The sequence below is a fragment of the Myotis daubentonii genome, chromosome 13 (genome assembly GCF_963259705.1).
Source record: "Myotis daubentonii chromosome 13, mMyoDau2.1, whole genome shotgun sequence".
Lineage (NCBI taxonomy): Eukaryota > Metazoa > Chordata > Mammalia > Chiroptera > Vespertilionidae > Myotis > Myotis daubentonii.
The window spans coordinates 62,062,600-62,088,915 of NC_081852.1; the positions used below are offsets into that span (position 1 = coordinate 62,062,600).

At 56.4% G+C, this 26,316-nt stretch overlaps 1 protein-coding gene across 2 annotated transcripts in view; it reads left to right on the forward strand.

The window, feature by feature from the left end:
- ADAM12 (ADAM metallopeptidase domain 12) overlaps positions 1-26,316 on the forward strand; it is a 154,555-nt gene that overhangs the window by 19,561 nt on the left and 108,678 nt on the right. For both annotated transcript variants that reach the window (XM_059661733.1, XM_059661732.1), the window contains exon 2: positions 5,824-5,957. In XM_059661733.1, the coding sequence (XP_059517716.1) occupies positions 5,824-5,957 (134 nt within the window). The remainder of the gene's footprint in view (positions 1-5,823; positions 5,958-26,316) is intronic.

Genomic DNA, 26,316 nt, shown 5'->3' on the forward strand with positions numbered 1-26,316 from the left:
TACTCAGTGGGCTCGGGTCTGGGCTGTGACCTGCCAGGGACCATCCATTGCTGGGGGAGCTAGAAATCGCTCACCTGTCAGACCCTCCGAGACGGGACTACGCCCTGCCCCCGCCCCCCATCATGATCACAAGGCTGTGGACCCGTTCATCTGTGTGGGAATGACTCATTCAATACGCGTGTGCACAGGGGCCCAGCCGCGAAGTTGACCGGCAGTGACCCGCAGACTGGGGGCGGGTGGTGGCGGCAGACAAAAGGATGAGTCAATGAACAAAGCTGAGCTCCTGAGAAATGCCAGGAAAGGAGCAAAACGGGAGGATGAGCAGGAGAGAGCCTTGGGTGGGAGGAAGGGTGCTGGGCGAGGCAGCCTCTTGGGCTGATCCTCCAGCTGAGACGTGAAGAGGGAAATGGGGGGTGGGGGTGGGGAGCGGGTGTGCAAAGGGTTGAGAGCAGAATCTTCTCATGCAAAGAGTGTGAGACAAGGCCCAGCTGGGCAGGGAGTGGTCAGCAGGGGGGTCGGTGTGGTCACAGCAGGAGGAACGAGATGGAATGATCCTGCAATGAGGTTCTGGAACGTGGGGGACTCAGGACGGGGTCTGAGTTTCATGCCCGGTGTCTCTTGGCCAGAGGGACTGGGTGTTTCGTGTGTGGCTGCAGCGGAGACCCTGGTGCTTGGCTGTGTGGGTGGCCTCCTACCTGTGGCCAGTGGCTTCGCTGCTCTGCGCCTCAGTTTCCTCCCTGGTTCAGTGGGGATAAACATCACAGGGTTGTTTGAGGTTTAAACAAGTTAAACTTACAGGGGAGCGTGGGGCCCGATGGCTAGCCGCCGTTCACAGTGTCCCCACTGTAGCCTGTAAGTGCTCGCTGACTGTAACCTCTGCTCAGCGCCGCCCTTCACCCCTCGAAGAGTTCTCTCGCGCCCACTCTCCTCCAGCCTCCCTGCGCTCCGTTCTCAGGCGGGAAGGTTCCGACACGAGTCAGGCTCATGCTGCGCTCCGAGAAAACCCACCCTGTGCCTCAGGGGACCCGCCACAGTCCAGGCCTTGCCGCCTCCTGCACTTCCGCCCACCCTCCCTCCAGCCCTTGGCTCCCTTTCCCAGTATGTTAGCCACACGGACTGCCTTTCTGTCCTTAGAACCTGCCGGCTCTCTCCTGCCCCAGGCCCTTTCCCTTCTTGTTCTCTGGCTGGGAAGCCCCCCCCCCCCCCCCCCCCCCCCGTTGAGCTCCCATCGGACGTCTCTCCCTTCAGGTTGGGAGAGGGCGGACCTGCGGGTGAGGAGGGCTCTAGAAGGGTTTAGTTAAGAAGTAGGAGCTGAGAGCTAAAACCAAGCACAGAACCCCGACTGGAGGCGTTGGCTCCGAGGGTCACAAAGGACTGCGTCTAAGACGTGCCTGGCCACGTGCCTCAGGGAGTGGGGAGCGGGGGAGCGGTGGTGGCATTGGCGGACATGTGGGAAGGGAAATGTTTTGTTTCCTGGCCAGGGCCAGGAACCTTTGATGGTTAAACGTGGTGAATCGGAGGTGATGGCGGTACCAGGACACTGAAATGAAGCATCCAGTGGATAGTGTAGCACAGACTGTGCTGGAGGGACCTGGCCACATGGAATAATATTGATTTGGGCAACATCTGCTTAAACATTAACGAGCTCTCTGGGGGGCAGTGAGAGTGGAGAGGGAAGGTGGCCAAGAGTGAAGACTTGGGGGTGTTCGGGTCCCCCGAGAGGGAAGGAGGCCAGGGAGAGGAGTGTGGGCGGAGCATGGCAAGACTGGGTCAGAGGAGTGGAGGAAAGCCAGATCCTAAAGCCGGGGCCTCCCAGCTGCATGTCCATTTCAGCAGAAGGTGGTCAGCGTGGCCAGTGGTGACCAGTGATGGCCAGTGGCGCAGTGAGCACGTTGGGGAGCCTGGCATGGGACCGGGTCTTGCCTGAGACGCAGATGACGGCTCTTTCATTGTTTCTCACTTGGTCAGTCAGTGTACAGTAGGGAATGGAATAAACTAGTTCCCATCCTCGTCCTTTCGCTGTTCACTTCTAAAAGTCGCTCCTGGGCCTGGCCGATGTGGCTCAGTGGTTGAGCATCGACCTATGAACCAAGAGGTCATGGATTCAATTCCGGGCTGAGGGCTCCATCCCCAGTGTGGGGCGTGCTGGAGGCAGCCTGCCAATGATTCTCTCTCATTGATGTTTCTCTCCCTCTCTCTCCCTCTCTGAAGTCAATAAAAAATATTTTTAAATAAATAAATATAATAAAAGCCGCTCCTGCGGTGAAGACCTTAACCATGAGGTCCCTCCCCTTCTGTCATTTCTTACAAAGTAAACTTGGAAAAATCTTGACCCGCCTCCAAAACCCCTGCCCACGAAGTCCCGCGACGAAGACAAGGCGAACTGGTGCGTTTGAGATGGAAAGGGCTTGGGTTTCGCTCTCATTTCTGCCATTTATCCGTGAGCAGCGTGGGGGATGGTCCTCATGACTATAGCTCCGTCTCACCATCTGTAAAATGGGACTCGCGATGGCTTCACTGACGGGCAGGGGTATGATCGTTCACGTCAACGTCGTCAACGGGGCGCCCCGGATGGAGGCGCTGGGGGCAGGCAGAGTTGTGTGTGTGGTCGAGGACACTTGTGCGTGGGGTGTGAATCCACTGGAGACATCTATGCGATGCTGGCTTTCTTTGCATTTTGAAATGACACATAAAACACCTTTTTCAAAATTGCAATTGTCCTATGGGATGTGGTTTCTTTTCTTTCCAAAGTCAGGACCAGAGCCAGGTCTTGTGGCTGCAAGAAATCCCTTGTTCACCATCTCAGAGCCCCTAGGTGGGCATTGGGTGGGCCCAGGCCTCCCTCAGTGAGAAGGGCAAAGGGGGCTTGGCCAGAGCAGGACCGGGGCCGGAAGGATGGCAGCCACGCCCGGCGACTCACCCCGGGGGTCTGGAGTCCCTCTGGGGCAGTGTCTTCATTGCTGGTTTTTTCAAGACCAGAAAAGTCGCTGCTGCAAAGACTCCTGCCCCAGGAACGGGCCTGGCACTCCCGTCTGACCAGCTGTAATCGGTGCAGAGTCCACGAGCTCAGATGAGGAGCTGCGTGCAGGCACAGGCTCCAGGGGAAGCAGGCGGTTGGTTGTTAGAGAGGATCGTTGTTGGAAACTGAAGCATCTGACGTGCTCCTTTCCTCTGTGAGACCGAAGGCAACTGGCCATTTCATTCCAGCAAAACAGCCAACAGGGTCAGGGGGCCCCGTGGCCAGGAAGGCCAGAGGGCCCTCCCCAGGCTTGGCGATTTCCACGTTCTATTTCGGCAGCTGAGCTTCGTCAATGCCCAAATATTGTGAGAGATAAAAATGTATGCAAACTATCTGTTTTATAAGGTCATATTTCTCCCTGTGTGTCTACGGCTTGAATGCTCACATCATTGAAGACCTGCTTTTATGGTTTGTCAACAAGACCAGTCCATCAGATACCTTCTGCTGTCATACCGCCGTGCAGATCGCGTTCTGCCTGTCCATGCCCCACAAATACGCTCTTCGTTTGCATCATCTGAGAGAAATGCCCGAGTGTAAACACATAGGAAGCGCTCCTGGGAAGAGCCTTCTGATCGCAGACACTGTGTGTGTGTGTGTGGGGGGGGGAGCAGGGGGGTGCAGCCAGCTGAGAAGCCGAGCAATGGCCCCCTCCTCCTGGTTGTGGGCAATAAATCCCGCTCAGCCACGGCAGCCACTCGTTTCTTAAGAAGGTTGTGCAACCTCCTGCAGCGCTGGCGGCCTGTTCTCCTGGGGGGATTTGGAAATAACGCCTCTTGGAAGAGAAAACTCCAGCGCGAAGGCCTCGTTTTGGGTGGAAATGCTGGAACATGTAGGTGAAAGGGTCAGGACAGGGGAAAGGGGGCCGGAGGCCGAGCATGTTCTTCATCGTGGTTCCTGCGGCTTCGGCCTGAGGGTCAGGCAGGGGCCCTCGAAGGCGGCCCAGCTTCCGGGGTGCAAGACGTGGGTGAGGAGGGCACAGGGACGGACAGGGCAGAGCCTTCAGGAGGAGGGCCCCGGCACCGTAGGCAGAGGGGGCGGGTCCCGGGGGCACGAGGCAGCGTGCCTGGAGGAGAAAGATGGGCTTTCTGCGTGCAAGACATGGGGTCGAGGGCGCCCCTCGCAGGCCGCAGGGAAGAATGGGTGTTGAAGGGTGAGTGAGAGGGTGAAAGCACGCACGGACAGGGAGGCAGCCTACCTCCTGGACCAGGACGCACCGCGGTTCGGCTCCTGGGGGCGCTGGTCCTGAGGGGGGTGTCTTCCCCCAGAGCCCCTGCTTGTAGCAAGGACGCTGCCCTACCTGGGCTCGCGGAGGGCAACAAGTGCAGCCGCTGGGCAAAGCCCCTTGATCCAAGAGTCCACGCGGGGCGGCTCCCCCGCAGCCCGGAGGCGGACATGTGGTCCTCCATGCAGCTGGCCCTTCCCTCCTTCCCAGCCGGCCCTCTGCCGGGGCCGCCGATGCCCCCACCTGGAGCCCCTCCCCCGGCACAGCGGCCCCGCATCCTGTCGGGGTGTGTGCAGGTCCAGCCCCGGAGACCCAGCTCCTCCAGCCCCATCCCCATACTGCCCCCCACTCGCCTGTGCTCATGGCCCTCTCTTCCCCCCTCCTCCCCACGTGGCTGAGGGGCCCCGCGCACCCCTCCCTCCCCTCCGGCCCCCCGCGCACCCCTCTGCCGCCGGCCACGTTCCCAGCGTTGGGTTCATCCCAATCCCCTTTGGTTCTCAACACCTGGAGTTTCAAACGCTTTGCGGCCAGCTTGAGAAGTTTCCAGAAGAGGCCGTGTCAGACGGCGAGTCCCCCAGCCCCAGCGAGGAGCGAGCCTTTTGTAACCGAAATGTAACCGCAGACTTCCACGTCGAGGATGATAAAACGGTGTGGATATAGGAGTGCTCGGGGGGCCGTAAAATGTCTAGGATTAAAATTTCAATACCATTTGTGCCCAATAAACGGGACTTCTCCGTAACTTAAAACCGCGCCTGATGACTCAGGTCTGCGAAGCCTGCCTCCGGCCGTGGCGGCAATGGGAATACCGTGCGCTCCGCCCGTCCTCCCGGAGGCCGTCCTGTCCCAGGACCCGCAGGCCTCACCGGGAGCAGACCGAGAAATCCCTGGGAAGCGGGGCGGGAGGCGGGCGGGGGGGGCACTGGGGGGGGACGGGACACTCTCCGGGGGAGAGGTGTAGCCGTTCCCCCAGGACCGTCTGTGGCAGTCGGGCGGCACCAGCCGGGGTCGGTGCAGCAGCTGCTTGGACAGACAGGACCTGGGGAACAAGATCACATCACGTAGCCGTTTGCTGAATGACTTAATTTTTTTCACAGCCCCGGCTCGTCGGTCTGAGCTGGCAAATTAGTTCTGTCTATAGATTCCCTCCCCGAAGCACATACAATGAGCCTGTGCCAGGCCAGCGAGGGCTTGGCAAGGTGCTGAGCCGGCTCCCGGCTCCGGGAGATGGATTCAGTCCTCACACAGCCGAAGCCTGGAGACTGGGCAGAGTGCGAATCCATCGCTCACAGGTCCCGGTGCAGTGGGTGTCCCTGGCGGGGGCGGCGGGGTAAGGGGGGGGGTCGGAATGACATACTTTCTCTCCGATACTCACCCTGCACGTGCCCGAGTCTTGAAGGAAAAAGGGGAGTTTTGTTTTCAGTTGCAGAGTTTTGTGGTTGGAGCGGCAGGGACTTCACCAGCTGAACACTCACTGCGAGCTTAGTCGATGGTGGTTTCCTTACCCCCATTCACCTCCCAGACACGCTCCCCCTGACCCCTGACCCCTGACCGGCTGAAGACAGGCGCTTTCTCTTTGCTGCAGGGCTGACCGTGGGACGCACCGTCGCACCTGCCGCGCCGGCCGGGACGGAGGACGGGGCAGGAGCCTATGAGGTGGTCAGCGCCTCGCTCCTGGACGGAGACTTCTGGAACCCGAGGCGCAGCGCCCACGGCAAGGTCAGTGCTCACGCTGCCTCTCTCTCCTCTTTCCCGCGGACACACCCAGACCTTGTTCAAGTTCTCTCTTTGCTTTAACGCTCACTCTGTCCCCAGCGAGTGGGATCTCCGTGCTTACGAAGAGGACGTGCAAACCGAGGTTGGGCGGTGCCGAGGGCGCGGCAGTGCCTGCACCGGCTGAGAGTTGTTCTCTCACACGCACACCAGGGAGCCCACTTCCAGACACGCCATCCGCGTTTTTCTCTCCCGAGCGCCGGTCTTTCCCTATAGTCACGTCTAGATCATCGAAGTTTTGCTTCTATCGATCAATGAACGGTAGAAACAGTTTAATGCAGCTTTTTAGTGGAGCTTAGGGTGCGGTTGAATGCAGTTTCACAGTTTACTGTGACATGTGTGATTTGCGTCTTCTGTGATGTGAAGGAAGAGTGTAAAGTAGTTGCAGCATGAATAATGGGATTAAATAGTTTGATGCGTCTTACCTGCCACGTTGACCTGACTTCCTAAGATTTCAGAACTTGTGGGCACAGTTGGAGATCGAGAAAATCTACAGAAACATGAGCTCTTCGGAGGGGGACCCCGCAGATGGTTTTGTCCTCGTGCTGCGGGGAACTATTTTTAGGTTATTTTTCATAATAGAAAACAGGTTGTTTTTCTTTGTAAAAGTAGCTGAGATTGTGAAAATCCTTCCTGCAAGGCTGCCGGGGGCCACCTCTGTGTCAGCAGCAGCAGCACGATTCCCGCCGTTCACGGGCTCGGTCCAGAGGGGCTCTCGGTTGAAAGGGAGCAGGGAAGGGCCAGGGGTTTGGTCCGAGGATCTAAGTGCCGCGCCGCGCTTTCGGAGCATCCCCGTGCCGTGGACACTGCTGCCTGTGGAATCCACGGAGCACAAGCCAATCGCGGCGACACTGATGTTTGCTGGAGAAAACCTTCAAGACGTTAAGGGCCACTTTGTCATGCCATGAGTCAGCAAAACTAGGACTGAGTGGATGGATGCAGACAAGGAGAAGTAAACTATTGCATAAAGCATCTAAATGTTTACAGGTACTGTAGTGACACAAAAATACGCAGCACCCTGACGTCTCCTGGGTGGTGGACGCTGCCGCGGGGCTCCCCCCGTGTAGGGTTGCCAGAGTCAGCAAAGGAAGGATAGAATGTTCCTTTGCACTTGGACTTCAGATGAGCAGGCTTTTAAAAATATCCTATATAATAAAAGGCTAATATGCAAATTGTCCCCCTGGGAGTTCGACCACTCACTATGACGTGCACTGACCACCAGGGGGCGGCACAGATTGAAGGCAGGCCCCGGCCGGCAGCCGGCAGACGGCAGCTGGGAGAAGGAAGGCCCCGATTGGCCCTGATTGCCGGCCAGGCCTAGGGACCCTCCCCGTGAACGCATTTCGGGCCTCAGGGATATAAGTAAGTCCCATGCATTATGTTGGGGACATACTTATACCAAAAATTTCTTTGTTGTTTATCTTAAATCCAAATGTACCTGGAGTCTGGCGTCCCTACCTGGGGCGGGGTGGGGTCAGGGCACCGTCTCACCACACCTGACTTGGGAGCCAGGTCCTCAGCGTGATGCCCGGGTGCTCCGCAGGCAGGGCCGGCGGGACTCGGATGGGGGCTCCGCTCTGACCCTCGGCCTCCGCTCCCCGTCGGCAGCTGCTGCCTGCCGAGTGCCCGCCCCTCACCGCCTGCTCAGTGCTGCTGCGGGCCTGCGTCCTGCTCGCTCCTGACGCCCCTTCCTGCAAGGCCTGTGCTGACCCCAGCCACAGCGGTCCCTCCCAGGCCTTGAGCACGGGAGGAGCAAGCCGAGGAGCTGTACCTGGTGCCACTGTGCCCCCCTTGGGAGCGGACACTCGGTCAGGGAAGGCATGGGGACCACGTTTCCACCATGCTCACCGCCGCCAGCTCGTTTATCACTTGTGATCTCCTAGCAAGGCAGCCACCTCATTAAAAAGAAAGGCCCCTGTGGAGCCAGGTCTCCCTGCAGTTTCTGCAACACCCCCACCTCCACCCCCAAACCTCTGGCATCAACCTGGAATTGGGCCTTTAAGAAAAATTATACGAGCCCCGGCTGGTGTGACTCGGTTGGTTGGGTGCTGTTCTGTACACCGAAAGGTTGTGGGCTCGATTATCCGTCAGGATACATGCCCCGGTGGTGGGCTAGATCCCTGCCCTGCCGGGGGCGTGCAGGAGGCAGCTGATGGATGTTCTGCTCTCACAGTGATGTTTCTCTCCCTCTCCCTTCCTCTCTCTCTAAAAATCAATGAAAATATTTTCTTAAAAATTATACAAGATGCACCAGTTTCATCTTGCTTATTGCCCGTCCCAGCCCTAAACTCAGCCACTCCTCCGGTCACGGAAGATGGTGTTAGATGCCACGATCTGGGCACCGGTGTGCTCACGGCAAGTGTGGTGGTGCCGCTGCCAGGTCGCTGAGCTGACAGGAAGGAAGTAACGTGCGTGCTGTCGTGGATTGTAAAAACAAACCTCAAATGCTGGGCAATGCCTGGGAGACACCACCCGTTTCATTCTAAACATCGTACTGGAGAAAATACAGCAGGAATTGGCTCTTCTGGCTATACCTATACCCCTGCTCAAAGAAAACCGCCTCTTTTCAGGAAACCAACTCAGTTCCTGAACTCAAACCCAATCATCACGTTCCCATCCCTAACGTGTTATTTTTAAAAATGAATTCCCAGCTCCCCAGCATTTGGCCGAACTCTGGCTTTTCGTTGTCCCTCAGTGGACCCATGCTCAAGGCGGCCTTTCTGCTAATGACGTGAAGTTCATGCGACCCGTTTCTAAACGTGGCCCCAAACCATCCACGCGGCCGGCGCCACCGTTTCCATAAGCGCGTTCTGCTCAGCTTGACCGACGCATTCTCCACACGCGTCATCGGAAGGCCTGGTCACGGGCCCACAGAGCGCTGAGGCCAGGCTGGCGTCGTGTCCGCTAAGCTTCCCACGGGAGCCGTTCGCTCCGCTCGGTTTCTGGGCCTCAGATGGCACGTCTGACCCGGCAGCCGTCTGACGGGCACCGCTGAGGTGGCGGGGTGGCACGCGCACACTGTCCCCACGCCTGAGGGGTCCCCGGGGCTCTGTTTGTGTAGGTAGGTGACATCTCGTCCATGTTTCCCAGCTTCCGGCCCCCATGACCCAGATGCAGATTGCCGCCTAATTATAGAAGCAACCACACGCCCAGTGGTTTAACTTCCAAGGTATTGAAATGGAGTGCGCTCCATACCTCGCTGAATGCATCTGCCTGCCGTCGGGGAAACACGGTGTCCTACTTGAAAACAGTGTTTTAGATCCGTGGCAGTTTCTCAGTGATCTCATCCGGTAGAGACGTGTCTCTTCAGGGCGCCATGCTCAGCCATGCACAAGCCGGGGTCCCCCGTCCCCTAGAGCTGGCGGTTCAGAACCAGCTCTGCTTCAGAGGGGGCGGCCCTGCCTGGGCACCGGGTACCATTCCCTGGGAGTCTACCCAAGAGTTTCGAGGTGTAACTTTTGAAGGAAAAAAATACTTACTGATGAAAGACTATCCTGTTTTTCTTCGTTTTTTAAATTTATTTTTATCATTTTTTTAAAAAAATATGGTCTTATTGATTTTTTTATAGAGAGAGGAAAGGAGAGGGACAGAGAGAGAAACATCAATGATGAGATAGAAACATCTATCGACTACCTCATGCACACCCACGCCCTACCCCCACCCCTACTGGGGATCGAGGCCGCAACCTGGGCACGTGCCCTGACTGGGAATTGAACCAGCGACCTCTGGGTGCACGGGTCGATGCTCAACCACAGAGCCACGCCAGCGGGACTAAATTTATTTTTTTTAATATTTCAATTACAGTTGACATACAATATTCGTTTCAGGTGTACAGCATTGTGATTCGACTTTTATGGAATTTACCGAGGGACCCTGCTTCCCTACTGAGTTCTTTCTGTATATTCACTTAGTCAACAAATAGTTATTGAAAATCCATGACGTCCCAGGCCTTGTGCGAGGTGCCGGGGAGAGTCTGCCCTTTTGAAAAACGGCTTGACTTCGGGACGCTTTGAAGTCGGCTCAGGCAGGACTCCAGGAAATGTCAGCTCCTCGAAGGAGGAACAGGAGGAGGAGCGAGGGCCCACCAGGGGCAGTTCTGTCTCAGCGCCTTTGAAATCTAGACCCTCCTTTTATAGCTCGGAACAAGGCCACTGGAGCATATAACCTCCGGTCCTGCCTGCTCAGCTAGCAGGAATGTGTTTGCGTTGCCAAAGGGTACTGCTCATCTGAGCGTCTTAAGTGGAATACGTGGGAATGGACCCGACCCCCGGGCCGTGAGTGTCTTTGCTCATCTGGGGCGCCGAGAGCAGACGCTGGCGGGCTGTCCTGCAGTTTCCATGTTGGGCCGGTCGGGGGGAGCGGGAATTCTGGTTCCGGAGACTCCTTGCCTCCTGGGTAAGCAAGGGGAGCAGGGAGCTTCTTTATTTAAAAAATATATTTTTATTGATTTCCTAGTGGAAGGGAGATGGAGAGAGATAGAAACATCCGTGGTGAGAGAGAATCATTGATCGGCTACTTCCTGCACACCCCCCCGACTGGGGATCGAGCCCACCACCTGGGCATGTGCCCTGACCGGGAATGGAACCGTGACCTCCTGGTTCATAGGTCAAGGGAGCAGGGAGCTTTTAAGGTTCCCCTGCAGGACGGCACGGGGGAGTCCAGAGCCCGCCTTGCCGGCCTGCTGCCGCATCGGCAGGTACTGAGGCCCGTTGGTCCCTCCGGAACCTTCCTGGGGACGCAGCTGCCAAGGGAAACCCCTGGAACGGGCACGGAGAAAGCTGCTGGCGTCCCGAGCTCCCAGGACAAAGGCTCAGCGTCTGCCCTGCGGTGCCCGGGCGGGTTTGAAGGGGCGAAGGGGCCTTGGCAGGAAGCACCCCGCTCAGCAGGCGCGTTTTGGTCGGTTGGGAGGGGGAGGAGCATGGAAGGAGCCCTTGGCCCTGGCAGGCGTGGCGAGGAGGCCCTGCGGGCCGCGTGGGCCGCTGGAGACCTGAGTTGGAGTCGCTTTAAAGATCTTCCTGTAAAATAAAGGCACAGAAGCCGTGGCGATGGGCGTCTTCAGTTAAGTAAATGCCCTCAGAGACGAAGCATGTGCACTTCTCAGCGAAGCCTCGCCAGGCCCAGCTGCCCACCCTGTCCCCGTCGGACGCCAGGAATTACAGCGCACACAGCGCGGGCCTCCGGCTCACGCACCTCCGCGGCGGCTCCTCCGAGAAGGAGGAAGTCCTGCGGCCACGACAGCCGGCTACCTGGCCGTCCACTGGGCAGCAGCCGTAGGAAACCCCGCTTGTATTCCTGCATCCCGGGGGAAGAAGCGTTAGGCAGCAAGTCCCAGCTTCTACACACACCGAGGCGGCCTGTGGAGCCCTCCCCTCCGGCTGCTTCCCGAGATCCGGGGCAGCTGAGCCGAAGGGCGCAGTCCAGCCCCACAGAGGAGCTCCAGGGAGTGGAGTCGGGGCCCGAGGAGGTAACGCAAGTCCCCAAGGACGGCCCTGGGCCCGGAGAACCCAACCTCGCCGGGTGGGGGTCAGCCAGGACCCTCAGGGGCAAACCTCGTCCCTAAGAGCCAAGCCCAGTCCCAGGGGCAGAGCCGGGGTCTGCAGAGCCTTGAGGTTGTCGTCCTCATAGGAGCAGAGAGAGGGGCTCAGCTCTCCTCAGAGCTGACCCAAGGCCAGGAGAGCGGAGCCCCCAAAATCCGAGCCAACCCCAAAGAGCCGAGGCTAGCCCCACAGGGCAGGAGGCTGGCCCTAAAACCAGAAGCCAGCCTGTTCCTTCTTAATCTAATCAACATCCAATCGCCCAATCTAATCAGCATTTAGTACGATCAGCTGCTTTCACCGGCCTCATTCTCTCCATTTCCTCGGCTCTCTCGCTGCTCTCTCTCCTCATTCTCTTCATGTGGCCTGGGAGCCCAGCCCAGTGCCCAGTCTGTTCCCGAGAAGCCGAGCCTCGCCCCAAAGCGCTCACCCTGGTCCGGAAGGCGGGAGCCCAGCCCCCAGGAGCCTAGCGTGGCCGCCAGGAGTCGGGTGAGGCCCGAAGAGGGAAATGTAGTCCCAGCAGATGCCCCTGGCCCAGCCTAGGCCGGCGGAGCTGAGCTCAGACCCCTCGGGACGTCGGGAGGGGGCTGTGCAGGTCCCCCTCTGCTGCTAGTTTTGCTAAAATATATATTTATTTTTTTTTTAAAAAAAAGCCAAGTTGTGGGTTTAGATGCAAAGAGCCCCCCTCCCCCGCGGGGCTGGGCGGGGTCACGGGCGCCTGGGCTGCCGCATTTCCCACTTCCTCTCTGCTCCGACCACGACCGCAGACGGCACTTGCAGGGGATCGCTTCCCCCTGAGGTGACAGGTCTGAGCGCCCAGGAAGCCCGGGTCTGAGGCAGGGGCCGCCCAGCCAGGGTGAGCGGGTCCGTTAGGCCGCGGTGACTCCCGCCCTCGACTTCCCACACCGCCCCGGCTGGACGCGGAGTCGGGAGACCAGTTTCTGTCACTCGCTTGCAGGCTCGTGGCCTGGGAGGGGGCCTTGGTGTCCGTGGAGTATGTCCTGGTTTCCACAGCTGTTGTCACAAGCCGGGGACTTAATGCAACAGGAACGCATCCTCCCACATCCGTCCCCCGCCCCCCCAGCCTCAGCTCCTGCTCCGTGGCTGCGGCCCCTCCCTCCAGCCTCTGCCTCCGTGGTCCCGTGGCCTCTCCCCCATGGCTCCCTCCTCTTTGAGGTCCTCTTCTTGGATTTAAGTCTCACCCTACATCCGAGGGTTTCTCCTCAAGATCGTTAACTTCGGCCCGCCAAGACTTTTTCCAAATAAGATCATGTGCACTGAACTGGGGGCCAGGACTTTCAGGGACACATTTCTGCCCCCCCCCCCCACTCCCACCTGTGGGGACAGTGATCTGACCCAACCCCATGGCTGGGACGGGCGGGAGAAGAAGTGAGACAGAGAAGCAGAGGGCTGGAGGCCTCCTACAATCGCAGGGGAAGATGCAGGGGGCCCACCTCCCCCCCCCCCCCCAGAGTGCGCCCAGGGCCCAGCCTCCCCTCAGCTGTCTGTCTGAGCAGCAGGGCCACCTGCTCCTGGGGCCCCAGCCCGGCCCCTTCCCTCTCCTCCCCGCCTTGCTCCCTGGACTCTCCCGACTCCTCCCGACTCCTCTCGGGGCCTTTTCTTGCTCCAAGCAGAGGGTCATGGCCACCTACTGGGCACCCTCTCCGGAGGCCCCCAGCCCCCCTTCCCCCAGAGCCAGAGCTACAGGGGCAAGGGGACTCTGGCCCCAAGCAGCTTGGTTCCCATCTGCTTGATGTAACGGCCTCGGGTAAGGCTTTGTTTGCGAAAAGTGTTCCGTGTGAAATCCCCTGCTCAGGGTTGGGATTTCTGAGAATGGAGGCCTTTCCCCCAAACACACCAGCTCCTTATGAAGCCAAGTGCCCGCCTGCCTGCTGGTGTCATGACCTCGCATCCTAATGGGCAGCAGACCCAGGCCTGCGGGTGTGGAGCCCACCCCAGAGCCGGCTCCAAATCGGAGGAGGCAGAGGGTGCTGGGGCCCAGGCTCAGGTGGAGGCAGCAGAAGGGAGTGGCTTTGCTCTGTGCCCAGCCCCGTGCCGGGTGCTCACGGCCCAGATCCGCTCCAATCCCATGAGAGGTGTTTCCTTGCTCCCTCCCCTCCCTCTCTCCCTTCCTTCCGGGTTTACTGAGCACCTGTCTGTGCCAGGGGCTGGGGCACAAAGGCAGAGCTCGCAGCCCAAGACCTCACCGCCCGTGAGAGCATCATCCAGAAAACAGCTGTGACTGGGGGGCGGGGGGGGGGCTCAGGGAAGGTTCTCCGGGGAGGGGAGGGCGGGTGCGCGTGGCCTGCGGTGAGGGGCGCAGCTCACCCCCCGTTTTTGGACAATAAGCTGTGCCGATCCCACCTGGCCCAGGGGACTGTCGTCGCTAAAAAGACAAGAGAGGCTCTTGCTACGGAACCAGGGAAAAGGCTAGAACAATAAACAGAGGGCGTGTTAAGGAGGCCAGCCTGGATCCCGGTCTCATGTTTGGCTCGGTTGTTGGGATTAATTACAAAGAATTCAGAGTTCGAACCTCAGGAGAGGTTTCTGCCTGTTTATACGTTCCTCCCCCCGAAGGCCCCACCATAGGCCCGCCTCCTCCCTGAAGCCTTCCCTGACCACCCAGGCTCCACTGACCTCACAGTGTCTCCCCCCCACCCCCCACCCCGCGTGTGGTCAGGACCACCCAGCTGCACGCGGCTCCTCCTTCCGTGCGGGCGTTGAGGAGAGACACGGCCTACACTCGGCCGGCCACGTGGATGCAGAGGCTCCAGGGCTGGTCCTTCTGGGGTGGGAGAGGGCAGGGCCGGCTGCTGGAGAGGTGGGGGGGGAGGGGAAGATCCTGCCCCGTTGGCAGAATGCGGAGCCCCCCCCCACCCCCACTTCCTCCTCCTCTCAGCCTGCGGTCCCCCAGCGGGCGCCCCCGCCGCGGGTCTTCCCTCGCGCTCCTCGCGGTCGATCCGCTCTGCCCAGGAGCCGCTCCGCATCGGCTGCTTTTCATAAAGTGAGGCTTTGGCAGAACGGCCCCGCGGAGTGACTGTCCCCCCCCAGGTCCCCTTCCTCCCCCAGTTCCTCCCAAATCCGTTCAGCAAACCGGGCGGGAGGCAGGCTGCCCGGGGCCTGGGACGTTGGACCAGCAGCAGATAGGATGGCTCGGAGGGAGGTGTGTGCCAGGCAGAATTTGAATTTGAGTCCCACGTGGAACTAGACGAAATTCTCCCTCTTTTCCTGAATCTGCTAACTCCATTGACTGTCTCCTCCGCACCCGGCGCCCTGCTAGGGCGACGCATGAGACAGGCTCCCGCCGCCTGGGGTTTCACCAGAAGAGGCGGACCCCTAACAGAGGCACCAGCTCCTGGAGCTGCGCCAGACCATGCCCGGGGGGCAGGGGGGCACTGCCTCTAGGTTACGAGCGACAGAACCCTAGCGAGAGCCTGCACGTGTTTAACAGGGATCCTTTTAAAGTCACCAAACTGCCAAGTCCTGGGGCATCTCCTGCCTTCAGACATGACAGGCCGCGTGACTCACCCGTGTCCGCAGCCCTGGCCTTCGCTCCCTCAGCTCCGGGCGCAGAGCCCGCCTTCCTGTGGCACCAGAGCTGCCCGGCGGCCCAGCTGCTCAAGGTCGCTTTCTCCACAGTGACCGGTGCCCCTACCGAGTGTCTGAGCACTCACCCAGCCGTCTGTCAGCATTGGGAGTGGTCAGTGGTCAGTGGTCAGAGGAGAGGGAGAAGTGACTGGCCACGCCCGGGCCCCGTGTCCATCTTGGCACCAGGAGGAGGACATGGTCAAGGGCTGAGCCAGGGACTGATCATCACACGACTGAGGGGGACAGTGGTGACTCCCGCAGGCCCCGGGGTTCTGGGCTGTAGGGGAGGACAGTGGGAGGCCAAGTGCCAGGTGTCTTCTCGGCTGTGTAACGGCATCTCTCCCGTCACCCCAGAGCCGCCGCGCGCGACAGCTGACACACGCATCGCACGGCTGCCGTGTTAACAGGACTCCTGCACGCACAGCTGTTCTTGGCAGTTGCTGACTTCGGGGTGACATGGCTTCTATCCGACAGTGACTGCTGTTAAACTTCTGGGATACCGTTTGAGGGCTTTTCCTTAAAAAGAAAAAGGGGATTTGAACAAAGGAGTCAGGACCCTGCTTCCTGAGAACTCGAGTGACCGGGTCGACGTTTGCTTTTATACCCTCTGTTGAAAATGCCAAGTAAATGAATCACGAAGGCAGGGTTTCTACGCGGATGTTTAGAATGGTAAAGAAAAGGCTTGGGCTGTCGAAGGTATATATTCTTAGCAATGTCTTTTGATGAGCAGATTTTTTTGAAGTCCAGTTTATAGAGTAGTATTTCACTTCCCATAGTCTATCATTTTTCGTCCCCTAACTTTTAACTTACCTGCTTTTTATACAGTGTGTTTCTTGCTGACAGCACATGGTTAAGTCCTGTTTTTTTTTCACAGAGTCTGACCGTCTCTGCCGTTAATTTGGAGTGTTTAGACCAGGGGTGGGCAAACTTTTTGACTCGAGGGCCACAATGGGTTCTTAAACTGGACCGGAGGCCGGAACAAAAGCATGGATGGAGTGTTTGTGTGAACTAATATAAATTCAAAGTAAACATCATTACATTAAAGGGTACGGTCTTTTTTTTCAATAGTTTTATTCATTTCAAATGGGCCGGATCCGGCCCGCGGGCCGTAGTTTGCCCACGGCTGGTTTAGACCATTAATGTTTAGTGTAATTATTGATTGGGTTAGCTTTATTGAAGTGGTTGCTTTTGATTTTCTACTTTTCCATCTGTTTTTTTATGCGCACTTTTCCCATTTCGGTTTGGGGTAATGTGGGGTTTTTTAAGCGTTCCATTTTTCTACATGTTTTCTCTTTGTCTTCACGGATTGGTTGATTAGCTGATTGATGATGTTTGTGTGAGGCTTAGTCTTTGTCAGTTCCTCCCAAACCACAGACTCAGAAAATGATTGTGTGCTTTCTCAATTCTCCCAAGAACCAGCCCCGCATGAAGGCAGGAGGGGGATGGTAGTTCATGCTCATAATGGATGTCTTAGGTGCGGCACTGGCCCTTAGCCCCTGGAGGAAGCCGGCCTGAGGTGGAGGAGTGACACTGCACTTCTTTCACTCACTCATTGTCGGCTGTCGAGTCATTACACCGTGTGGGGAGATTTTTAAATTCCTTCGGCCTCGGGTCTTCCCCCTTCGATGAACCAGCCCTGCGAGGGTGCAGGCAGTGGCGGTCTCGCAGACGGGAGGGGCAGGGCGGGGCACCGCACAGGGGTGGGCGGAGGAGCCCAAGCCAGGTGGCGGAGAGGTCAAGCACATCACTGTTCCCCTGTCGTCAGAAATAATTTCCTGTCACCAGATCCCGTGGTTTTGCTCAAAGTGTAACACCTCGTCTCAAAACCTTCCCGAGAGCGAGGGCCAGGGCAGGACCTTCCTGAGGGAGGTGCTGGGGGACGTGCTGGGGGCAGCCTTCCCTCGGTCGGACGTCAGTGAAGGACCCGCCTGGAGAAATGGCCGGGACCTCGGATAGGCTGTCCGTTCCTCCTTGTAACCGTTTCCTCCGCCGTCATACTGTCCCCGCTCCTCACAAGAGACCGGGCTGAGGAGGACGGCAGCTTAGCTCGGGAAGCGGGATGGACACCGTGTCCGCAGCCCAGGGACCGCAGCAGGGAGAACAGCTGTGGTGTCGGTGACACAGGTTAGCATGGGCAGCTGGGGACGCCAGCGGAGGACAGCACCCCGACCGATGGGGTTCTTCCCACCAGCACGCGTCCTGAGACAGCAGCGCCCGCATCGCACGGGAAGAAACCCAGTGTCACCCAGGAAAGATGTGCAGCACGACCAATATCAGACGTCACCCGACCAGCCCCCTCTCCACTCCCTGACTCTGCCCCGGCCCCGGGCCGCCCAGCTCCCAGCTTCCACTTGGTTCCTCCTTGGCTTATCTTCTTCGTTTTTTAATTAACTTATTTTTTTTTTAATTTCAGAGAGAGGAAGGGAGAGGGAGAAAGGGATACAAGCATTAATGATGAGAGAATCATGGATCGGCTGCCTCCTGCACACCCCCTGCTGGGACCGAGCCCACAGCCCAGGCATGTGCCCTGACTGGGCATCGAGCCGTGACCTCCTGGTTCATAGGTCGATGCTCAACCACTGAGCCACACGGGCTGGGCTCTCTTCTTCTTTTGTTCTTAATGTGCAGCCTGTTTCAGGGCATGGGACCCCTTTCGTTGCTCCTCTCGTGCGTAGGTCCCTTCTGGCGTCACAACCATTGTGCTCAGTGAGCAGAAGTCGGACCTGCTGAGTGTCTCACTGTAAGTTCAGACCTAGAAGTCCCCGCAGCGCAGGCCTTTCTAACTGGAAAGATGCGTCCCGTGGTCCTGGCACGGGCAGCCCATTGGGAACAGTCCTTCGCTTCTCTCTGAAAGCTCCGTTCACTGGTGGCATCATTTAGCGTAACAGGGGGGCGTCTGCACTGGTGGTTTCCGTTTGAAAAACAACTGAGTGCAGCCTGGTCGGTGCGGCTAAGTGGTCCCCCGTCGGCCCCTGCACCCAAGGGTCTCAGGTTTGATTCCCGGTCAAGGGCAGGTACCAGGGGTGCAGCTTTGATCCCCAGCCAATGTCGGGGCGAGTTTGGGAGACAGCCGATCAATGTGGATCTCTCACATGGATATTTCTCTCTGTCTCTATCCATTCTTCCCTCTCTCTCTCTCCCCGCTCCCTTCCTACCTCCCTTCCACTCTCTAAAAATCAATGGAAAACATCTTCTGTTGAGGATCATCAAAAACAAACAGCTGAGCACACGCTAGCTTTACCCGGGAGCCAGCTGTACTTTTGTTTTAAAAGACAGCGACCGTGTCAAACTCGGAGGACCCCTCGCCCCGGCCCGTCCTCCTCGTCCCGAGTGTCCTCATGCGAGGGGTGAGTTCCTCCCACCCGGGCGCGTTCTTTCCCGTCACCAGGATCTCTGTTCTTGCTAAAACACATTTATCATCCTCCAGCTATCGTAAAAGAGCAATTACTCTCTGGAAAATGCTGACTTTCGGTTTTCAGTCCAAATCCCCGAGATTGCACGCAGAAGGAGCCCGGGTCCAGAGGCACATCTGCGACCGGGACTGCCGGCTCGTGAGGGTCACGCTGAGCCCGTGGGGAGAGGGATGGGCCGGAGGCCGGAGGCCGGACTTGCAGGGCTTGGCGCACGGACAAACGTGAGGAGCGGAATGAGCCGCTTGGAGTGATAAGGGCGGGGGCGGTGGTGTGAGGAACAATAAGAGCATGGAGCCAAACAATGATTTGATTTAAGCATCACACTGGACGGCCCTGAGAACCCTCTCTCTGGAGGACACCCCGCGGCCTGCTGCTCCTCGGGGGGAGGCCAGGGGTTCAGATGAGGCCAGGATGTTTGCACACGATTTGGCCTTGAAATTGTTCTTAAGTGGCCCAAGCTGTCTCAGGGTCATGGTACAGGCTCCCCATACATGTTGCTTAAGGTTGAACATGAGTAAGTGATGAAGGCCGGGCCACAGACTCTAAGCTAGGATTAAGGAGGCCGAGGGTCAAGCCACGCCTGGGAACCAGGAAGCTCCCCGGGTTTCCCCGGCGTGTTTGCGAGGGGCGATGTCCCCCACGCGGATGAGCGGAGCGGGGACCCCGTGCGTGTGTCTGCTCGGGGTTCCTCCGTGGACTCTGCCTGGCCCTCGCTCCGGATCTAACGCACATGTCTGATGACGCTCCTCAAATCTTCCTGCCAACTGGCCACACCCTGCGAGCCTGGATCCCACATAAACCCACCCCCGCCCACAAGTCCACCGTCCCTGCTCTACCGCCCGCCCCACCCACGCTCCTTCCGCCTGGAGCCAGGTTCCCCTCTGGCTCAGGACCACGAAGGCCTTCCCTCCCACCGGCCGCCCCGGTTCCTCTAAGTGGGAACTGCAGACCTAGCTCTTCCGGCAACGCTCCCAGGCAAACACTCATCCATCCGCTCCCACCATGCCACGGTCCCTGGGGCCGAGTGGCACCGCCGTCACCCTTGTGTCGAGTGTGATTCTCGCTTGGCGAGTTTTCCTCCACGCGAAGGTGGCCTTAAAGATACATAACACATCTGTTTGCGCATGCACATGAAATGTCAAGAGAGAGTGCGATCGGTAAGCCAGTGGTTGTTAGTACTTAGCGCAGCGGTTCTCAACTTGTGGGTCGCGACCCCTTTGGTGGTCGAACGACCCTTTCACAGGGGTCGCCTAAGACCATCCTGCATATCCGATATTTACATGACGATTCATCACAGTAGCAACATGACAGTGATGAAGTAGCAACGAAATTAATTTTATGGTTGGGTCACAACATGAGGAACTGTATTTAAAGGGCCAGAAGGTTGAGAACCACTGACTTAGTGAGTTATAGCCCGGCTGGTTGCATGCAGCGATTCCTGAAGGAAAGTGGAAAGGCCGGCTCTCAGCCACGCGACGGCTAACCTCCCGGCTGGACAGGTCTTTGCTGGGACCGGCGGCCAGTGGCACCCCTCACCGAGTCATGAGAAGTAAACATGTCCTGGGTGCCCCCGGGTTGCTCGGGACCGGTTTCCACCTGCCCGTTGGCATCGCCGCTTGTTTTGAAGACTTGGTTCTACTCAGCAGACAAAACTGCAAAGGCCTGTGGACGGGAACCGCCGGGCCCCCTCGGAAGTCGGTCTTCCCATCGCGACATGGTAGTGGGGGCTCGTGGAATGTCCCAGCCAAGCTCGTGGCTGAGCAGCACTGCTCCACCCATGTGGCCTTTGACCGCAGGGTTCTCACGCTGATTTTTGTTTTTCTGTTTAAAATCGTATTCTCCACGCAGGTTGGTTTTTTGGTGTTTCCTGTTAATAGAGATGGGAGGTTCTTGGTTAATAAGTTCTCCAAGGAGTCAAGCTGGGGCCTTGTGTGACCAGCAGCAACGCTAACGCGGCATTTCAGCGTCTAGACGGGTGTCTCACCATCAGCTTCATGGAGACGCGCTTGTCATTGCTCCGTGGAAAGCGCTGCTCCCTCCGAGTTGGGAAGTTGTCGTTCAGACAGATGCAGCCAGGTCCAAGGGCGTGACTCTGAGCTCCGAGGCCCTGAACCTGGTCCTGGGAGCAGGAGAGCCCGTCGCTGGCAGGGGGGTTGGGAGCAGGCAGGTGGAGGTCCACGCACCCCAAGAAGCAGCGTGACAGGCCGGCCCCGGGCAGAGCTGCCCACAGTCCTACCCCAGTTTGGTCTGAAGTTGACCTGCGATTCCTCAGAGACCTCCGCGTCTCTTGCACGAGTTTCCGTGGAGCCATCGAGTGGGTTTTGGGAAGTGCTAGCAAGTCACCGTGAGACTGTCTGCAAAAGCAAAACGCGTTGGCCTGGGCTCTGATGAGTCCAGCAGACTCTCCGAGTCGGCAGCTCCTCTGTGATCACAGCGAGACCACTTCCCTAGGGCCCATCACACGCTGCCCAGGTCCATCTCACAGATCACAGCGGCGCTCCGAACGGCCCCGGGCAGCGTGGGAACGACCGTCTCCTAGGAGACCGCCTGCACCACCCACACCCATGGCTTCAGCTGCTAGTTCACGTCCGACAGTTTTGAAATAAACGGCAGAGAAAAAAACGGTACATGGGGAAAATGGTCATTTCCAGACATCAGATTAGTTAGATAAATGGACGTTGAATTGGAAACGAGGTTTCCAGCCAGTGGACGCCCTGCGGGCTGTTTACAGCTGGGTCGTCCCCAAACGCAATGCCGTGCCCTTTGCTGATGTACAGAGCCCCTGAGCTTCTGAGGAGGCCACGCTTAGGAAGCAGTGCCTTTCGCGTATTTCCCCTATTTGGTGCCGTATCTACAGGGGTCTTCCAGAACCTCCTATCCCCACCGGCCGGCGTGGCTCAGGGGTTGAGCATCGACCTAGGAACCAGGAGGTCACGGTTTGATTCCTGGTCAGGGCCCAGGCCCGGGTTGCGTACTCGATCCCCAGTAGGGGGCGTGCGGGAGGCAGCCGATCAATGATCCTCTCTCATCGCTGATGTTTCTCTCTCTCTCCCTCTCCCTCTCTGAAACCAATAAAAATTTCTGTTAAGTGATGCGTCGCCCCAAAGGCCCGGGAGGGGACAGGGGACCAGGTCTGCCCCAGGATCAGCCCTGCTCGTTAGAGGGAGGCAGCATGGGGAAGGGGAGCCCTATGGCATGCAGGCTCCCGGGGGGGGGGGGGGCGGGGGGGTGACGGGCAGCATTTCCATGAGTAAATACAGCTTTAGGATGTGTGACTGTCGCGACCGTAATCTTACATGAACTCCTGAGTGCCTGCGGCACGTTGATGCACCCGGGATCCCGTCGCAGCCACGGCGTAAAGGACCTGAGCCGAGAGCGTCACCGTGTGAAAGGTGGCGGGAAGGGAGAAGGGGGCTGAAAACCGCATGTGCATCAAGCCCCAGAAATACGGTAACGGGAGTCAGCACCGAAGGAAAGTAGCCCAACATTTAAACACGCAAACCTTAAAAACGACATGATAGATGTTTCACAGGCAGCTCTCACCTCAGGTTCACATGTGCCGTTCACGAGGCGTTTGCCAATGTCAGGTTCCATCAGAACCAGTTATCAATAACTCATGAATAAACATCGTTGTCATTGTGTGATAACTTAAAGGCCCCTAGCCAGGGACACCCCATTATGGCTCTGGAGGGCCTGCAGTCTCCCTGTGTTATTCTGCGGTTAAATCAATTCTGTCCTCTCCCGGGTCCTGGGCGCGCGTACCTTCCCGGCTGTGAAACTAGCCCACTAATATTAAAGTGGTAATCAAGATTGCCTCTAAATATTCATAGCAATAAATGACTCCCTCGTGCCCCATGAACGCCAGGGCTGCGGGCTGCGGCATTTATTTAGTGCCGGAGAGGGAGCGGGTTAGTTCAGAGTCCCCCGAACGCAATATTTTAACGTCCTGCTTGAAAAATCAGATCCCTGTGCGTGTCCCGTACCGACGACCGAGATGAATGGCTTTGGCTCTGAGCTGACCGTTGTCTTTGAAAGGGCAACCTAGAGCGGTGATGGGCGTGAACTTGGCTATCGACCCCGCTTTTTTTTTTAAATGTAAGTTCCCTTTATGGACTCACTGCCATCTTATTTCAACTTCATGGTCAGGTTCAGAGTTTCCCAAGTCATTGAAGATGGGCTGTTCTTCAAGGACATAGAAACCCCAAGGTGGTGATGCTGTGTATCACTGCATCCATCAGAGAGAAAACCACGTAGCATCCACGGAAGGCCACGGGAGTTGACTGGGGATAGTTTGCACCCGTGATGGGTGAAAGATTTAAATTCGAGTTTGGGGGAGCTCCCAGTTACACAGATTAAAGGAGGGCAGCCAACAGGGATCGTTCAGAGAAGGCGCTAGCCCATCAGTCACTTTGGAAACGTGTTTGTAGGATGTGCTGGCCGAGGGGCCCGGGGGAGGCCTCAGAGAGAGCACAGGGCCCCTGGTGCTCCGAGCATCGGACAACGGCCGGAGCCTTATTTGCAGACCTGCCCAGGAAAACCCCTGGGGGACCCCGCGCAGACTCCGCTCTGGAAGAAAGGTGCAGGAGAGACACCTCACAGGAAACCAGACCTCGACCTTAGACTTCTAGCTTCCAGACCTGGCGGGAATAAACTCCTGTTGGTTGAGCTCCCCCGTCGGCGGCATTTGGTGATGGAAGCCCAGCCATCTGAGAAAGGGCCTTCTAAGAAGATTTTTCAGCTGGCTGGTCGGTACCCTGATGATGATTGTATTGTTGTTTTTTAAAGCTGTACTTACACATTGTATATCGGTCCCAATTAGAAAAATAGAATTATGACTGCCCAAACATTTCCGGCTTATTGATTAGCATTTCATTGATTGATTCAGCAAAGGCGAGTCTGTAAGCATTCAATAAAAGACCCAGTTCTACTAGGGTAATCAATATGTCATCGTTAAAAAAAGGATCGCTGTATTTAACCAGCACTGGATCGTTATCTCCCATGCAGGAAAATCAAAAGAAAATGGAATGAATGCGTGCTTTTAAACTAAGAAATCTAAAGCAATTAGTGCTTTTGAATCAAAGTAGCTCCCCATTCTCCTTCTCCATTGACTTCTCCTGTACCATTCAGATCCTCAACTAAAATATACAGATCAAGATCTTTTTACCTCCCTGGGGGAAATGTATTCTTTTGAAAATGTTGACATTGGAATGTTAGAACAGCTCCTACAGGGACGTTCTGTGGAATTAGTACAAATGTTAATGTTTAAACTAGTTCACTTCTTTGGGGGAATGAATGGGTACTGCAAATATCTTATATTTACTCACAAATACAAGTGTCAGGATTTCTCTTTAAAATAGCCATGTGTGTCAATATCTCAGACAAACAATTTATAATTAAGTTATTTAAACAGACATATAAAATACAGATGTACATATATACTCTGGGTACATCTTTACAGAAAAATGATACCTGTTTTTGTCCTAATATTTCATTGTAAATTTAATTAATACCTTGTCTTTCTAAGATGCAATTAATGAGCATAAATTGCAAACCTTGGAGAAAACATCCTGTGTGTCTCTAATTAAACCCAAGGGTCAGAAGGTACAGGCCAATTTAGTTAGAAGTCCCTGTGACAGACTCAAAAGCGAATGGGTGTCTTAGAAACACTTTTGCACACTGTGTTAAAATCCACACAAGTGATGTGTTTAACGTTGCAGAGGATAGGAATAGAAATAGGGATTTTTAAAGTTCAACAAACACTCAGAAATCCATACAATTCTTATAAGCACCAGACATTGTCAAATATATCAGTTAAGAAGTGTGGTTTCACCAAATCTCTAAAGTTGTAGTCATTTGCTAGAATGAATTTGTAAAAAACAAAATCTCTTTAAACCAAGAAAATATACATAAGCATCGCATGTACATGGGAATTCATCAGTTTAACTCTCAAGCTTAAGAAATCACTTAACAAATAATATCACCCCCCACCCCAACTGGTGTGCCTCAGTGGTTGAGCATCTACCAGGAGGTCACAGTTTTATTCCCTGTCAGGGCACATGCCAGCTTTGTGGGCTTGATCCCCAGTAGGGGGCATGCAGGAGGCAGCCGATCAATGTTTCTCTCTCATCAATGTCTCTATCTCTCTATTTCTCTCCCTTCCTCTCTCTCTGAAATCAGTAAAAACATATGCTATATAATAAATGCTAATATGCCAAGTATCTGGTTGTTTGGTCAGCCATTCAACCAATCAAAGTGTAATATGCTAATGATATGCTAAGGCCACTCAACCGCTCACTATGACATGCACTGACCACCAGAGGGCAGATGCTCTAACCCATAGGTTAGCTTGTTGCTGGGGTCCGGCCGATCGGGACTGAGTGAGACGGGTCAGGCACACCCTGGAGCCCTCCCGCGGTCCCTCCCCGGCCCCGATCATGCACCAGTGTGGTCCCTCAGCCTGGCCTGCGCCCTCTCACAATCCTGGACCCCTCAGGGGGGATGTCAGAGAGCCAGCTTCGGCCTGATCCTGCAGGCCAGGCCGAGGGACCCCACTGGTGCACGAATTCGTACACCAGGCCTCTAGTTTAAAATAATAACATCTCCCATCAATGAAGATTGAAAAGTATCTTCTTAAAGCATATTTTAAAAACAAACCCTTTGGGCATTAATAGCTGAACTAGTCTATTACTCAGGCAGCGGTTGGGCTATGCAATCTTCGTCTTTTTGCTGACTCAGAGATACCCGATGACCACCGTAATTTCGGTGAACTTCCTGGGAAGGTGGAAATATTCTCCGCCTGCAATGTAACCACAGGTTGCTGCCATTGAGTCTTGAAATGTGTCTGTTGCGAATGATAAACCGATTTTAAATTTTTACTTGATTTTAATTAATTTAAACTTAAATGCCATCTGTGGCTAATGGCTACAACATTAAACACAGGAAACTACAAGAAGGTGTCAAATGGCCGCCCTAAGAAGAACATGAGTAGCTTCCACCCTCTAGGGTTCCACCCCGTCTCAGGGCCTAGTTAATGCAGGCAGGCAGGGGTATTTTCTCAAAATTCCGGGGACCTGCAGTTGTGGTTTTTGTTTAAATTTTGTTTCACTGAACTAATTATTGTAACGTTGGATATTGGAATTTACAATCTGTTTTCTCTCCTTTTTTCCCTCCCATTTTCTCTTAAAACTTAGCATGTGGTCAGCTAATTCCGTGTAGCTGAAATGCTGTTATAAACAAGTCTCTTGAACTATGGAGTTTGAGTGCCGTTCAGATGTGTGGAATCTTAGAAAACTACGGATAAACTGACACAGCAACGGCAGGCAAAACCGATGCCACCGAAGTAGCAGCACTGGAGAGTGGGTGGCGGGCTGTCTGAACTAGACTGAAACCTCCCCCAGCACTAAGGTGGGGTGAGGGTCAGGGTGGGGCCGAGGGTCAGGGTGGGGTGAGGGTCAGGGTGGGGCCGAGGGTCAGAGGGTCAGAGGCTGGGCTGAGGGTCAGAGCCTGTGCCCTGAGCTCCTGCTGCCCTTCAGGTGAGAGCCCGCTGCCCTCCACCCGATCCAGCTCGCCCCCTTGCGCTCTGTAAGCCCCTGGGCAACCTTCCTCTCTGCCTGGGCTGCGCTGGCCTTTGGCCCTTCGCTAGGCTGGCCGCATCCTCTGTGAACTGACCTGTCCCGCATCTGCCTGGACAGTCGGGCATGCCTCCAGGCTCCCTCCTGAACGCGGTCTCAGCACACCATCAGAATGCAGACCCAGCGCGTGTGTTTAAAA